The sequence below is a fragment of the Arachis hypogaea genome, chromosome 10, assembly GCF_003086295.3.
Source record: "Arachis hypogaea cultivar Tifrunner chromosome 10, arahy.Tifrunner.gnm2.J5K5, whole genome shotgun sequence".
In the NCBI taxonomy this organism is placed as follows: Eukaryota; Viridiplantae; Streptophyta; class Magnoliopsida; order Fabales; family Fabaceae; genus Arachis; species Arachis hypogaea.
In genome coordinates, this window is record NC_092045.1 from 52,882,530 (window position 1) to 52,897,762 (window position 15,233).

Genomic DNA, 15,233 nt, shown 5'->3' on the forward strand with positions numbered 1-15,233 from the left:
GCCTCCGACGCTACGAGATGCAAGGCTTTCCCGACCACTTTATCAAAGGCAGCGATGAAGTGGTTCGATAGCCTTCCCCCGAGATCCATCACTAGTTTTGAGGACCTCTCAAGGAAATTCTTGATGAGGTTCTCAATCCAAAAGGATAAAGTAAAACATGCACCGAGCCTCCTGGGAATAAAACAGGAGATCGGAGAGTCTTTACGAGCCTATATGGAAAGGTCGGATATCCATGGAAAAAGAAAGCGAGATGATATGGATAGAAGAGATCCACCACCACAGACCCCTGAGAGACATATCCATATGATCTCGGGAGGATTTACGGGGGGTGGAATCACTAAATCTTCTCGCAAAAGACATCTCAAAAGAGTCTACCAGGTCGGGGATGAGACACCCGACCTCCCCACTATATCATTCACAAAAGAAGATGGGCAAGGGATAATCCCCGGGCACGACGATCCCGTGGTGATAACTATGATCCTAGCCAACGCCCATCTCCACAGAACCCTAGTAGACCAAGGAAGCTCGGCGGACATCCTTTTCAAGCCCGCCTTCGACAAGCTAGGGTTAGACGAAAAAGAGTTGAGAGCTTACCCCGACACCATATATGGGTTAGGGGATACGCCAATAAAACCACTGGGATTTTTGCCCCTTCACACAACTTTCGGAAAAGGGGAAAAATCAAGGACTCTGAGCATAGACTTCATAGTCATCGATGAAGGGTCAGCTTACAATGCCTTAATTGGCAGAACTACCCTTAATCGACTCGGAGCAGTGGTATCAACTCCTCACCTCTGCATGAAATTCCCGACTCCAGGAGGAATAGCAACGGTGAGGGGGGATCAAAAATTGGCAAGGAAGTGCTATAACGAAAGCCTGAATCTGAGAGGGAAGGGCAAAGAAGTCCACACCATAGAATTAGGTGGTGCAAGGACCAGAGAAGAGCTACGACCCCAACCGGGAGGAAAAACCGAGGAGATACAAATCGGTGAGGAGGAAGGAAAAAACACTTACATAGGAGCCAACCTAGGGGAAACCCTGAAACAAAGGTTGGGTGAACTCCTGAGAGCTAATTCCGACCTCTTCGCCTGGAAGGCCTCCGACATGCCCGGGATTGATCCCGAGCTCATGTCCCATAGGCTCTCGGTTTACCCAGGGTCCCGACCTGTACAGCAAAGGAGACGCAAGCTCGGCCCAGAGAGGGCCTCCATAGTGGAAGAGCAAGTACAGGCGCTCCTGGAAGCCGGCTTTATCAGAGAGGTCAAATACCCGACATGGCTAGCCAATGTAGTGCTAGTCAAAAAACAAAATGGTAAATGGAGAATGTGCGTCGACTATACCGACCTGAATAAGGCATGTCCTAAGGACCCTTATCCCCTACCAAGTATTGATACCCTGGTGGACTCCAGCTCAGGGTACCAATACCTATCATTCATGGACGCCTACTCGGGATACAACCAAATCCCGATGCACGATCCCGACCAGGAGAAGACATCGTTCATCACACCAAAAGCCAACTACTGCTACGTGGTCATGCCATTCGGATTGAAGAATGCAGGAGCCACGTACCAGAGGCTGATGAACAAAGTGTTTTCCCCCCATCTAGGGAACCTAATGGAGGTATACGTCGACGACATGCTAGTAAAAACCAAGCAAGAAGTCGACCTCTTAACCGACCTCTCACAAGTCTTCGACACTATAAGGTTGCATGGGATGAGACTAAATCCCGCAAAATGTGCCTTCGCAGTAGAAGCAGGAAAATTTCTAGGGGTCATGCTAACACAAAGAGGGATTGAAGCCAATCCCGACAAATGCAGAGCCATCCTAGAAATGAAAAGTCCGACTTGTTTGAGAGAGGTTCAACAGCTCAATGGCCGACTTGCAGCCCTCTCCAGATTCTTGGCAGGTTCGGCACTAAAATCCCTTCCATTATTCTCCCTATTAAGGAAGGGATGCCAATTTGAATGGACTCCGGAATGTGAGGAGGCGTTCCAAGAATTCAAACAATTCTTAAGCCAACCTCCTATCTTGACCCGACCAGTACCGGGAAAAGACCTCGTCCTATACCTATCCGTCGCAAACAGAGCTGTCTCATCAGCCCTGATCAGAGAAGACGAGGTCGGGCAACACCCGGTCTATTTCACCAGTAAGGTTCTACAAGGTCCTGAGCTAAGGTACCACAAACTAGAGAAGTTTGCTTACTCCTTAGTGATAGCCTCAAGAAGGCTACGACCTTACTTCCAGGCTCACACAATAAGGGTCCGTACGAACCAGCCCATGAAGCAAATCCTCCAAAAGACGGATGTTGCAGGGAGAATGGTTCAATGGGCGATAGAGCTCTCCGAGTTCGATTTAAGATACGAAACTCGGACTGCAATTAAAGCCCAGTGCCTCGCTGACTTCATTGCAGAATACGCAGGTGAACAAGAGGAAAAACCGACTACATGGGAACTCTATGTAGACGGATCCTCCAACAAAACAGGAAGCGGCGCAGGCATAATATTGGTAGATGGAAAAGGAACCCAGATAGAGGTTTCCTTAAAATTTGACTTTCCGGCTTCAAACAATCAGGCAGAATATGAAGCCTTGATTGCAGGACTAAAGTTAGCAGAAGAAGTTGGCGCCACAAAGGTGACGATCTACAGCGACTCACAAGTGGTGACTTCCCAAATAAGTGGGGAATATCAGGCAAAAGACCCCAATATGAAGAAATACTTGGAAAAAACCTTGGAACACCTAGGGCACTTTGCGGAAACCGAGGTCAAGCACATAACTCGGGATCTAAATAGCAAAGCTGACGCCCTATCCAAGTTAGCAAGTACCAAACCCGGAGGGAACAACAGAAGCCTGATTCAAGAAACCCTCCAAGAGCCCTCGGTATCAAAAGCAGAAGATGAACGAGAAGTACTTGAGGTAGTCGGCCTAAACCTCGGATGGATGAATCCCTTAGTCGAATACCTGAAATTCGACATCCTCCCCAAAGAGGAGAAGGAGGCTAAAAAGATCCGAAGGGAAGCACAGCATTATACTTTGGTGAGAAATATCCTTTACAGAAGAGGGATATCAACACCATTGCTGAAGTGCGTACCGACCTCAAGAACCACCGAGGTGTTGGAAGAAATACACAGTGGGATCTGCGGAAACCATCTCGGAGCAAGGTCGCTGGCCAGAAAAGTGATCCGAGCAGGATTCTATTGGCCGACCTTGCAGAAAGATGCCACAGACTTTGTGAAAAAATGTCAGCCATGCCAGATGCATGCAAATTTCCACGTGGCTCCACCAGAAGAGCTCATTAGTATAACTTCCCCCTGGCCTTTCGCAAAATGGGGAATGGATCTGCTAGGTCCTTTTCCCCAAGCACCAGGGCAAGTTAAATACTTAATCGTGGGAATAGATTACTTCACAAAGTGGATAGAAGCAGAACCATTAGCCACTATCACCGCTCAAAGAAGTCGCAGGTTCCTCTACAAAAACATCATTACAAGGTATGGGATACCTTATTCCATCACCACAGATAATGGAACCCAATTCACCGACGCCACCTTCAGAAACCTGGTAGCCAGTATGAAAATCAAACATCAATTCACCTCGGTAGAGCACCCACAAGCCAATGGGCAAGCCGAGGCAGCTAACAAGGTCATACTGGCAGGTTTGAAAAAAAGATTACAGGAAGCGAAGGGAGCTTGGGCTGAAGAGCTCCCTCAAGTGTTGTGGGCTTATAGGACAACCCCCCAATCCGCCACAAGAGAAACACCCTTCCGACTAGTATACGGCGTAGAAGCCATGATTCCTATAGAAATCAGTGAGCAAAGCCCAAGGGTAATTCTCCACGATGAGGTCGGAAATGTACAGGGGCACAAAGAGGAGCTCGACTTACTCCCCGAAGTCCGAGAGAACGCCCAGATAAGAGAAGCGGCATTAAAGCAAAGAATGACTACCAGATACAACAAGAAAGTCATTCGAAGAACATTTGCCGTAGATGACTTGGTCTTAATCAGAAACGACATTGGAGTCAACAAGTCAGGAGATGGAAAGCTCGCCGCAAATTGGAAAGGGCCATACAAAATCAAGGAAGTGTTTGGGAAAGGTTATTATAAAGTAACCGACCTGGATGGCACTGAGTTACCAAGGTCGTGGCATGCTTGTAATATGAAAAGGTACTACAGTTAGAAGCGAACTCTACTCCCTGATGTACTCTTTTCCCAGCTTCATGATTTTTTCCCAAAAAAGGGTTTTTTCTGGAGAGGGGTTTTTAACGAGGCATCATAGTAGAGGCTAAGGGAAAATATGCTGTCAAGACCCTTAGTAGCAAAAAGGTACCTTCCCGATTAATAAAGATCTTTTTCATTACTATATTTCTCTTAAATATCCTCCTCTATTTTTATAAGTCTTTCTACGAAACGCGCCGACTTAAGCTCGACAAAGCGTGAAAATCCCATGAACCGACCTAACATGGTCGTCAGGATAAAACGACGAGGTACAAGTCGGCGTAAAGAGGTTATACAAGTTGATCGTATTAAACTCGGAAACTATCCGACTCTTAAGTCGAAAGGAAATCCGAGTAAAACAAACTCGAAAGAGCTCTGAGTAAAAGAAAACCGAGCTCCGAGTAGATGAAAAGCGCATCACAAAAATAACCTAAGTCATAAAAGCTCACTATAGCAAAGTTGAGTATAAAGGATAACAAAAGAGATATAAAAGCCTGAAAAAGTTTAAAGTTTGCAGACAAGCCTTTGCACGAAAAAGGCTCAAGAAAACAATGCAAGCTAACAAAAGGTTTTTTCGAAAAGATCAAACATATTTCAAAGCAGAAAAGCATGTACACGCGCAAAGTAACTCAAACCCTTATCCAAAAAAGGGTGCACCTACTTTGATTAGAAAACCCTTATCCAAAAAAGGGGCATTTATTTTTAAAACCCTTATCCAAAAAAGGGAAACAAACAGAATATTTTGTTTACGACCTTAAAAGGCCAGAAACAAATTGTTCACAACCACCAGCAAATAAATAGAAGTTTAAAAAAAGGGAGACCCACAGGCCGGGCCCCCATATAGCCACAAAAATAAAGAAGTCATTTTTTGGACGGAGTAGAGGAATCACCACCACCAGGAGGAACACCACCAGGACCGGGAGGAGGAGCCAAAGAGGAAGTAGGAGCAAGGGTCGAAGAACTCGGAGCATCTTTAGAATGAGGAGGAGACTCTATAATCCTCTGCCCCCGAGTCTTTAGGTCTGACTCGGAAAGGACCTCGGGAGCAGGAGGATCAACAATGGCGCCATTAATCACCACCTTGTCAGGATGTAGTGGAGAAAGATCCAAGTCGGGGGCTATAACCCTGACCTGCTCCAGGAAAATTCTCTAAGACTCCTCGGCGCCATCAGCGATAGAGTCCTCCAAGTCAGCATAAGCATTCCGAGAGTTCATCAAATCCTTCTTCACCTCCACCATATCTTTAAATAGGCTTTGGTAACTCTCCTGGGCTGCCTTGCTTAGATTTACCTCCATGGTACATTGGGCTCGCAGCTGGCTCTCCTTCTCCCGGAGGACGTCTCTCTCCTTCCTCAACTTATCCCTCTCCTCCTTCAACTCCTCTTGATGCTTTTCAAACAAAAGAAGCCTCTCCTCCAGCTCCGCAACCTTTGAGGTAGTCCCCAAGGAGCTGAGGGGAGTCTTCTCGAAGATATCCAAAAGTTTGCCACAAACTCCCGCCGCCCTAAAGCTCTCCTCGGCCAGAGCGGTAAGGTGGTTCCGAACAGAAGCATCATCCATACTTATAAGAGGATAGATGTTCTTTCGGACGAATGCTTGAGCATCCGCCTTAACACCACCTTCCCAAGAAGGGCCAGACTCTGAAGTCTTGCGCTTCTTCTTCTCCGGCTCGGAGAGCAATTGGGCAGAAGGGAGTGGTCGAGCCAAACTTGAGGAGGAGATGATAATAGGTTGAGAGGGAGTACCAACATTTCTAGGAGGAGGAGGAGGAGGAGGAGAGACGACCGCCTTGCCACCCCCGGACCTAGTCCGGGACTTTGCCTTAGCTTCCTGGACCCTTTGGTAAGCCTCCTGAGCATTCTTTTTTGCCATATCTACAACAGAAACAATCAAGTCACAAGTCGGTAAAAGACAAGTCGGCAAAAAAGAAGTCGGTGAAATACAACTCGGAAATAGGAAATGCATGCGCTACCTATGCAAGATTGAACAAAAGTCGGCGTCCCCTGAAGGATTTTTCTCGTATCTAAGTATGGGGCCCTCCCCCATGCTTCTCGGAAAAACCCCACAATGGCCGCCTCCACCTCGTCTAGGTCATCTAGACCAATCTTTTCACAAGGGGTGGCCGGCAGCCAGTAAAGGGGAAAGCGAGGGGAGGAATGCTCGTCCAGAAAAAAGGGGTGGTGACCCTCTACAGCTTGAACCTTGAAGAAGAAATTTTTGAAGTCGTGGAAAGATTCGTCAAAAAGGGTGAAAATCCTCCGACCTTGAATGGCTCGGAAGGATACCCATTGTTGTTTGTTGTTTAGCCCACTAAAGGGCTTAGTCATATGGAAAAGATAAAAGAAGATTCTCAAGGAAGTCGGGAAGTCCAGAGCGTGGCTTATAAACTGGTAAATCTTCAAAAAACCCCAGGAATTGGGGTGGAGTTGAGTAGGGGCAACCTTACAGTGGTGCAAAACGGATATCTCGAAATCCGAGAAAGGAAGAAAAACACCCAAACGGGTGATCATGCATTCATACATGAAGAAAAAATGAGGGGCCACCTCATTAGCTCTCCCAAAACAGACCCGGTCTTCAGGACCCGGGATTATCAGTTCATATTTGGGCTCGTCCTCGTCCGAAGTACAGAGCCTATGATGAGTACGAAGATGGGTGATAAACTCAGCGTCAACCAACGGTTCCTCCCCAAGGACCGTAACGTCAACCCACTGAGAAAGAATGTCTACAGAAGCCATTTTTTACGTAAAGAAAAGTGGCAGAAAACCTACAAAAGGAAAAAGAAAAAGAAAATCAAAAAACACGGCCACTAAAGAAGAAAGATTCGAAACTAGAATCTACGGGTCAACCTATCTACTCGCAAAACAAAACATGCAAACATAAAGCATGACATGGAAAAAGCAAAACTAACCTTTATCCAAAAATGGAGGTTGGTGAAGGGCAGAAGTCTTCGAACACAAGGATGCAATACGAACAAGATAAAGAGAAAGTTTGAAAGATTGCAGAAACGGAAAATGGAAAGAGAGGGAAAGTATTTATAATAAAGGCTAAGGGACATAATGGTAAAAAGCGAAGCAGTCATTAATGAGACTGCACCGTTACCAAAGCCCTCAATCCCTAAAAGATCCCTCAACGTACACGACGCTTGAATTGACGTAACTGTCAGAAACCAAAAGTCGCGGAAATCACGTCGGTTTCCAAGATCCGTGTTCTTTCAAACAAATCGACTACGAACCCGAGTTGAATACTTGAACCCAAACTTTATAGGAAATTTGGGCTCAAGTAGGGGCACTGTTCATACCCTGGCCCAATACAAAGGCCCAGGTCCAACTAAAAGGCCTAACCTAAAGGATTAGAGCCTAGCTAAGTACCGACCTTCACACAAGAAGTCGGTATCAACCACGACTTGGTCAAAAGAGGTCGGATGCGAGATTAGCTGGCAGATAAACACTCATTCAAATGAGTAACCGCCCCTAAAATCTCTCTAACCGTCTCATAAAGCCATATCTTAACCTCCCCAAGATAATAGGGACGGTTACCACCCTAAAGATACGGCACTACACCAACGGTGGTTATTGGCTCATCTCTATAAATACACTGACACTCCCTCAGGTATCTCGAAGTCCAATACTCTCTAAGACCTGCTTACACTCTTGCTAACTTAGGCATCGGAGTGTCTTTGCAGGTACCACCCCCCATTCACGCGCGAGCACAAGTCGGACGGAGCCTCCCGAGTTGCGGACCTACCCGGAGTTCTCCTCCATCATACACTTGGGCCGCCAAACGCCATCCTCAGCATTAATCTCCGGTTACCTACCGTAACAAACTTAAAAATGGAACGGATTCTACTTGCATCTGTGTTTTCAATCACAATCATTTTGTCCACAATAACACTCCGAGTTTTATATAGTTTATCACAATATAAGCATCAAAAGCATCAGGTTTGCCATGCCATGGATCCCACACTAATATCTGAACACATCTTTTGCCCGTAGATTTTTGTAGTAAACAACACTAATTCAAACTTATTGTGGCGTTAAATACTTTTACACCCTACAGTTGCAAGAGAGACGAATGTATTTGGGGCATTCATTGGAGACCCACTATTTTGTAGTGTCCTTCTCGGCCCTTCTTCGTTCCACCATTCTGATAGCATTACCCTCAAAACGAGAGATGCTCTGAATTTAAAGGCCGTACTTTTTAAGGAAGAGCACATATTCTAAATTTTACAATGAAATAGCAAAAAAAAATGTACCAATGTAGCTAATAGTCATAACCACACACACGGGGGACTTAATAATCCCAACTATATTTCATATGAAAAATGCTTCATATTGAAAACTTTTGATAGCAGGTGATTAAAAGCGTTCTCCCCAGCTTGACATTATTGTTATTCAGTCATCACTACAGCTACCAGTAAAACAGTAATTAGAAAACTAAATTAAATCAAATTTAAAAACCAAAACACTTAAATGAATGAAGAGTTTTGCATAATTCATATCTAATAATCAATGAAGTTCTTCGATTAAAATTAAATATCTGTAAAAAAAAAAAGCATCACATAACAATCAAAACGCAATAAAATCTCCAAGACTTAATATAACTACTGCTCAATAAGAGTTTTCCACAGCATAAAACATGAACCGAAACCCCATACCCCAAAAAACCCCTCCTTTTCTCTCCCTAACGGTAAGATTTCTGGAACCTCGCGCGAGCGCCACGACCACCGAACTTCTTAGGCTCACAGCGCCTTGGATCAGCAACAAGTAAGGTCCTATCGTACCTGACGAGAATGTCCTTGATCTCCTTCTTGCTCTGTTCATCAACGTACTTCTGGTAGAACGCAACCAGCGCCTTCGCTATGCTCTGCCTTATGGCGTAGATCTGAGAAGTGTGTCCACCGCCCTTGACGCGGATGCGCATGTCGACGCCGGCGAAGCGGCTCCGCCCTAACAGAAGAATCGGCTCGAAGGCCTTGAACCGTAGGATCTCAGGCTCAACAACCTCGATTGGGCAGCCATTGATCTTGATGAGCCCGCGGCCGCGCTTGCAGTAGGTAACCGCAACCGCCGTTTTCTTGCGACCGAAGCATTGGACCTGCTCGAGAGGCTGCGCCGCCATTGCTTCCTCTCTCTCTATTCTCTCACACTGCTGAAGGCGTTGCTTGTGTTATCTGTCTTTGGAAAACCCTAAGTTTTTTGCGCTGAGTGAGAGATAAAGGTGGAAAATTTTGGGAGAGCGTTATATATGGCGTTTAGGGTTTATGTACGGTTGTTAAAATAACCTTGGGTTGTTGCCAGAATTACCAGACTGCCACTAACAGCCCAAAATGAGGCCCATATGAAAATGAAAGCCCACTGATCTACTGTTGGAGCTTTGAGATTCAGCCTGATCTCATGTTAAGCTTTTTTATAAGAAGAAAAAATAAAATTCAACTGTTTAAGTGTTTAATGTGTCTTAGGCGCCGGTTCAGGTTGTTTTCATGGGTCTGGTCCAGTTTTCGGCTCCAGGCCTTGACTAAAAACTGTTGTCCAATAAATTATGAGATATCTATTCATCTACAAAAAAAAAAAAAATACTCAGCTCAAGGAAAATGGTATCGCTAGACTGTTTCTTTTTTCTTTTGTTATTGGAATTTTAGCCGAATTTTGGTTTTTTATTGGTATATAGAATTTAATTTATTCAAAATTGAAGGCCCAATCTTGTTCAAACCAAAATTATTTTTGTTTAATTTTGTTATGGGAAAGAAGTTAGTATCTTGGGAGGATATTGGAGGGTGGGGTGATTTACCTGGCGGTGGAGCTTCCGGTTAACGCGCAGGAGCGTGGTGACCCTGCTACTGAGTAGCGTGTTAGCACCACGCAAGGGTGTGGTGACGCGGTGAGCATGCACGTTTCTGGCACCACGCAGGGGCGTGGTGGAGCTGGCATCGTGGAGTCCCGATGTTCCTGCACCACGAGAGGACGTGTTGTAGCTGCTGCCACGCAGGGAACAGGTCTAACCCCTGTAAACAGCAAGCGTGGCCTCTTCATTGCTCTATATAAAGAGTCTTCTTCTCCAACTGCAATATAGAAAGAAAGTGTGTTAGTGAGAGGGAAGAAAAGCATTAGGGGAAGGAGGGTTGTGAACTCATATCAGAGAGGAAGGGTCTTGCTACCTCACAAGGTGAAAGGGTGAAAAAATAGGCAGTAAAAAAAAAATTATTTTTGTACCTAATTTAAAGAATAGTTCGTAATTATAAATTATTTAGATCATCTAATTTATGTAAGTTGGTAAATTATATTTTTATTGTGTATTTTAATTTCTGTTATTTTTTGTTATTTAATATGTTAAAATATAATTTTTTTTGTTAATTTTGAATTAATTTTTTGTTATAAAAATACTAAAATAAAATATATATTATACTATACTATACGATATACTAAAAATTTTTTTAAAAAAAATATGTATTTCTCTACGGTAAAAATATAAAAATAATATTATAGTAAAATAAAAAATATATATTCTGTAAATAAATATGTATGTTGAACATATTCAAAAGTTTAATATATAAATGTTAAAGTAATAAATAAATATTAGAAAAATATATATACGTTGATGTTATTAATAATATTAGAAAAATATATGTTGATGCACGAAAAAAAATATTTTAACTATGGTAATGCATTGCACGTTAATGATTCTAACAAATAAAATATTAAAATAAATAAATATGTAAATAATATTATTAATTGAAGTGATCACAAACAAATAGATATGTTAATATTTGTTTATTAATAAATGAATATTTATAATTAATATAACAAATATATTTTTGTTGATGTAGCCTAACAAAAATTTATTGGTGCGTAAACTGAATCCGCTACAGAGTTGGAATCCGAAGGTCGAAAACTACTTACACGCCACGAGATTCTACCATGTATCTAGGATTTGGATGATAAGAGGATTTCGCTCGTTGTTAGCTTCTCTGGTTGAAAGGTGGATGCCGGAGACTCACACATTTGTGTTGCCGGTGGGTGAGGTTACAGTGACATTGGAAGATGTCGCGCATATATTCGGCTTACCCATTGATGGAGAGCCTGTGAGTGGATGGACTGACAGTAGTAGTGATTTCGTTCACAGTCAGAGCATGGCAATATTCGGACGTGAACCAGTACTCAGTCGTAATTCGAAATCCTATATAAAGCTTGGTTGGGTTCGACGTATCAGAGATGCGGAGCCATTGGACATTGAAGAGTCCATAAGGAGATACGTGAGATGTCAGATTTTCTGTATGTTAGGGTCGACCCTATTCACAGATAAGTCGACCACATACGCCCATGCGAAGTATATACCGTTGCTTCGCGATTTCGAGTGGATCCATACATATAGTTGGGGTTCAGCATGTCTCGCACATCTTTACAGAGTACTATGCCGTGCATCACGATATGATACGAAAGAGATGGATGGCCCTCTTAATCTGTTGACAGAGACTATTCTGAAGTTCCATAAACGTCATGGTGCATGGAACCACAAACGTAAACGGATTCTGGCACACAAACCTCACTCCCTCATGAGTATTACGTATTATTTCTCCGTCGCGATACACTTCCAAATTTACGGTACCCTCCATTATACCAGAAACACACTCAAAGAACACTCACACACTTTCTCAGCATAAAAATGGACCCAAACACTGCCATATATAGAGAGTAGCATTCACCACGCCCCCACATTTTGATTGCCTCCGGCCAATCACGTATTGCCACGTGTTAGGACGCCCCTGCGTGCTGACTCAGCACCCCTCCACGTGCTGCTGTCACCTCATCACGCCCCCACATGCTGCCATCGTGTACCAGTCACACACCGCCATGTCATCATCACACCCCCACGGGCTGCGTCAGCACGCCCCCACGTGTTGCCCCGTGTACCACTCATGCTCTGCCACATCATCATCACCCCCCATGTAGCAGTCAACACGCCCCCTACGTGTTGACCATGAACACCAGACATCCACCATTGGGTAAAACACAATCTTCTTTCATTTTTGGGCAAATCACCACTTTCCTTCCCATATTGAAATTCTTTAGCCTTTGTTCATACATTGATTTATCATTACACGGCAAACATTATTCCAAGTTAAATAGTCAATGACAAAGTTGTTTGTCTCAAGTACAGTCACACTTGTACATTTCTTGCGACCGAAGCATTGGGCCTGCTCGAGAGGCAGCGCCGCCATTGCTTCCTCTCTCTCTATTCTCTCACACTATTGAAGGTGTTGCTTGTGTTATCTGTCTTTGGAAAACCCTAAGTTTTTTGCGTTGAGTGAGAGAGATAAAGGTGGAACATTTTTTGGAGAGCATTATATATGGCGTTTAGGGTTTCTGTACGGTTGTTAAAATAACCTTGGGTTATTGCCAGAATTACCAGACTGCCACTTACAGCCCAAAATGAGGCCCATATGAAAATGAAAGCCCACTGATCTATTGTTGGAGCTTTGAGATTCAGCCTGATCTCATGTTAAGCTTTTTTATAAGAAGAAAAAATAAATTCAATTATTTAAGTGTTTAATGTGTCTTAGGCGTCGGTTCAGGTCGTTTTCATGGATCTGGTCCGGTTTTCGGCTCCAGGCCTTGACAAAAAACTGTTGTCCAATAAATTATGAGATATTTATTCATCTACCAAAAAAAAAATCAGATATTCAGCTCAAGGAAAATGGTATCGCTGGACTGTTTCTTTTTTCTTTTGTTATTGGAATTTTAGCCAAATTTTGGTTTTTTATTGGTATATAGAATTTAATTTATTCAAAATTGAAAGTCCAATCTTGTTCATACATTGATTTATCATTACAAGGCAAACATTATTCCAAGTTAAATAGTCAATGGCAAAGCTGTTTGTCTCAAGTACAGTCACACCTGTAAACTTTTGGAGGGTTAATAAAGCAAATGAAATATGTGAATGAAAATAAAAATTAAAATTAAGAAAAGAAATAAAAAGAGTAATGAAAACAAAAATTGGGCAAAATTGTAAGGGATCCTAAGAGAGTTGCGGCCGAAACCCTCGAGGAAGATGCAAGGCGCATTTTGTTTAGTTTGGCCCCATAAGTTGCTCTCTTCCATGGGCTCAGGCGACAAAATTAACATGACTTCTTCCTTTCATTTTGTCCAAGCTTCAGCCATGGTTGTTACTGCTACAACATCCTCAAAATTGGGATCACAAAACATATTCCATAAGGGCAACCAGGCAATAATTTCAAACTCAAGAACCCCCAAATCAACAGATCATGCCAAAACTCATTTATTATCTCCACTTTTGTTGTTGATGGAGGAAAAAGAAGTTCCTTTGCAATTGGACAAACATGGTTCTACAACTCAGAGATGGGAGGACACCTACGAAAATAAAATTACTTTTACACCCCAAGATATCAACAAAATTACGAAAATGACTGCAGTTACACTCCACTAACCACAATAATAACCAAGGCAAATGACATTTATTCATTTGCTAGTCAATCTTTAGCCACCACAGTAATATAAAAATGTAGCCAGCCACTAGAAAAAATACCTTTATATATAAATAGAATAAATGATTATTTATACACCCATAAAAAATGATAATATTGATATATGTATTTATAATAGATTAAAATTGATCTTGTACTCACAGAAAATATCCTATTTTAATTATGCACTTACTTTGTTATTATCCAAACCTACGTGATACCTCAACCCTCTAAAGCCCTATTCTTCTTCAATTCCATTTCTACTATTCTGGCAAATAAAAATGGCTTTGCTTAATCTCTTTTTCATCTTCATGCTTTTACCCTCATCATTGAGGCTTCACTTTCATCAGGCATCGAAACCCAAGACCTAAACTCCATGATTGCACAAGCTTGCATGACTGTCAAAAACCAAAACTCATGCCTCGCTAACATCCAAAACAAGCTCGTCAAGATTGGCCCCCTAAGCCCCACTTTCGTGTTGAGCACCGCACTCAGTGCCACGATCAACAAAGCCAGTGGACCATTGGTGGACGAAATTGTGATCACATCAATGTAGTATTCTTTGTTGTTGTATGGAATCATTATAATGGCTCTTTGCTATGTGTGGACACAACTCCGTTCAACTAACCAGCAAGTGTACTGGGTCATCCAAGTAATACCTTACGTGAGTAAGGGTCGATCCCACAGAGATTGTTGGTATGAAGCAAGCTATGGTCATCTTGTAAATCTCAGTCAGGCGGATAATAATTGATTATTGGGTTTTCGAAAATAATAAATAATAAGCAGGAAATAAAGATAAAGTTACTCATGTATTTCCATGGTGGAAATTTCAGATAGGTGTATGGAGATGCTGTGCTCCTTTTGAATCTCTGCTTTCCTACTGCTTTCATCCAATCCTTCTTACTCCTTTCCATGGCAAGCTGTATGTAGCACATCGCTGTTGTCAATTGCTACATCCCATCCTCTTAGTGAAAATGGTCCAAATGCTCTGTCACAGCACGGCTAATCATCCGTCGGTTCTCAATCAGGTTGGAATAGAATCTCTTGATTCTTTTGCGTCTGTCACTAACGCCCAGCCTTCAGGAGTTTAAAGCTCATCACAGTCATTCAATCCTGGAATCCTACTCGGAATACCACAGACAAGGTTAGACTTTCCGAATTCCCATGAATGCCGCCATCAATTCTAGCTTATACCACGAAGATTCTGTTTAAGGAATCCAGGAGATATGCGCCCGGCCTAAGGTAGAACGAAAGTAGTTGTCAGTCACGCGCGTTCATAGGTGAGAATGATGATGAGTGTCACGGATCATCACATTCATCAAGTTGAAGTGCAACGAATATCTTAGAATAGGAATAAAGAGAATTGAATAGAAAATAATAGTAATTGCATTGAAACTTAAGGTACAGCAGAGCTCGACACCCTTAATCTATGGTGTGTAAAAACTCCACCGTTGAAAATACATAAGTGATGAAGGTTCAGGCATGGCCGAATGGCCAGCCCCCTGAATGATCAAAAGACCGAATGGCCAAAAGATGACTAATACACT

The 15,233-nt window shown here is 42.9% G+C and overlaps 1 protein-coding gene across 1 annotated transcript; it reads right to left on the reverse strand.

Annotated features, from left to right (window-relative positions):
- Positions 1-8,678: 8,678 nt before the first annotated feature.
- LOC112715607 (small ribosomal subunit protein uS9) lies at positions 8,679-9,642 on the reverse strand. The gene has a single exon (XM_025767376.3). It carries the CDS (start codon positions 9,324-9,326, stop codon positions 8,889-8,891), a length of 438 nt encoding a protein of 145 aa, XP_025623161.1. The 5' UTR covers positions 9,327-9,642; the 3' UTR covers positions 8,679-8,888.
- Between the last annotated feature and the right edge of the window lie 5,591 nt (positions 9,643-15,233).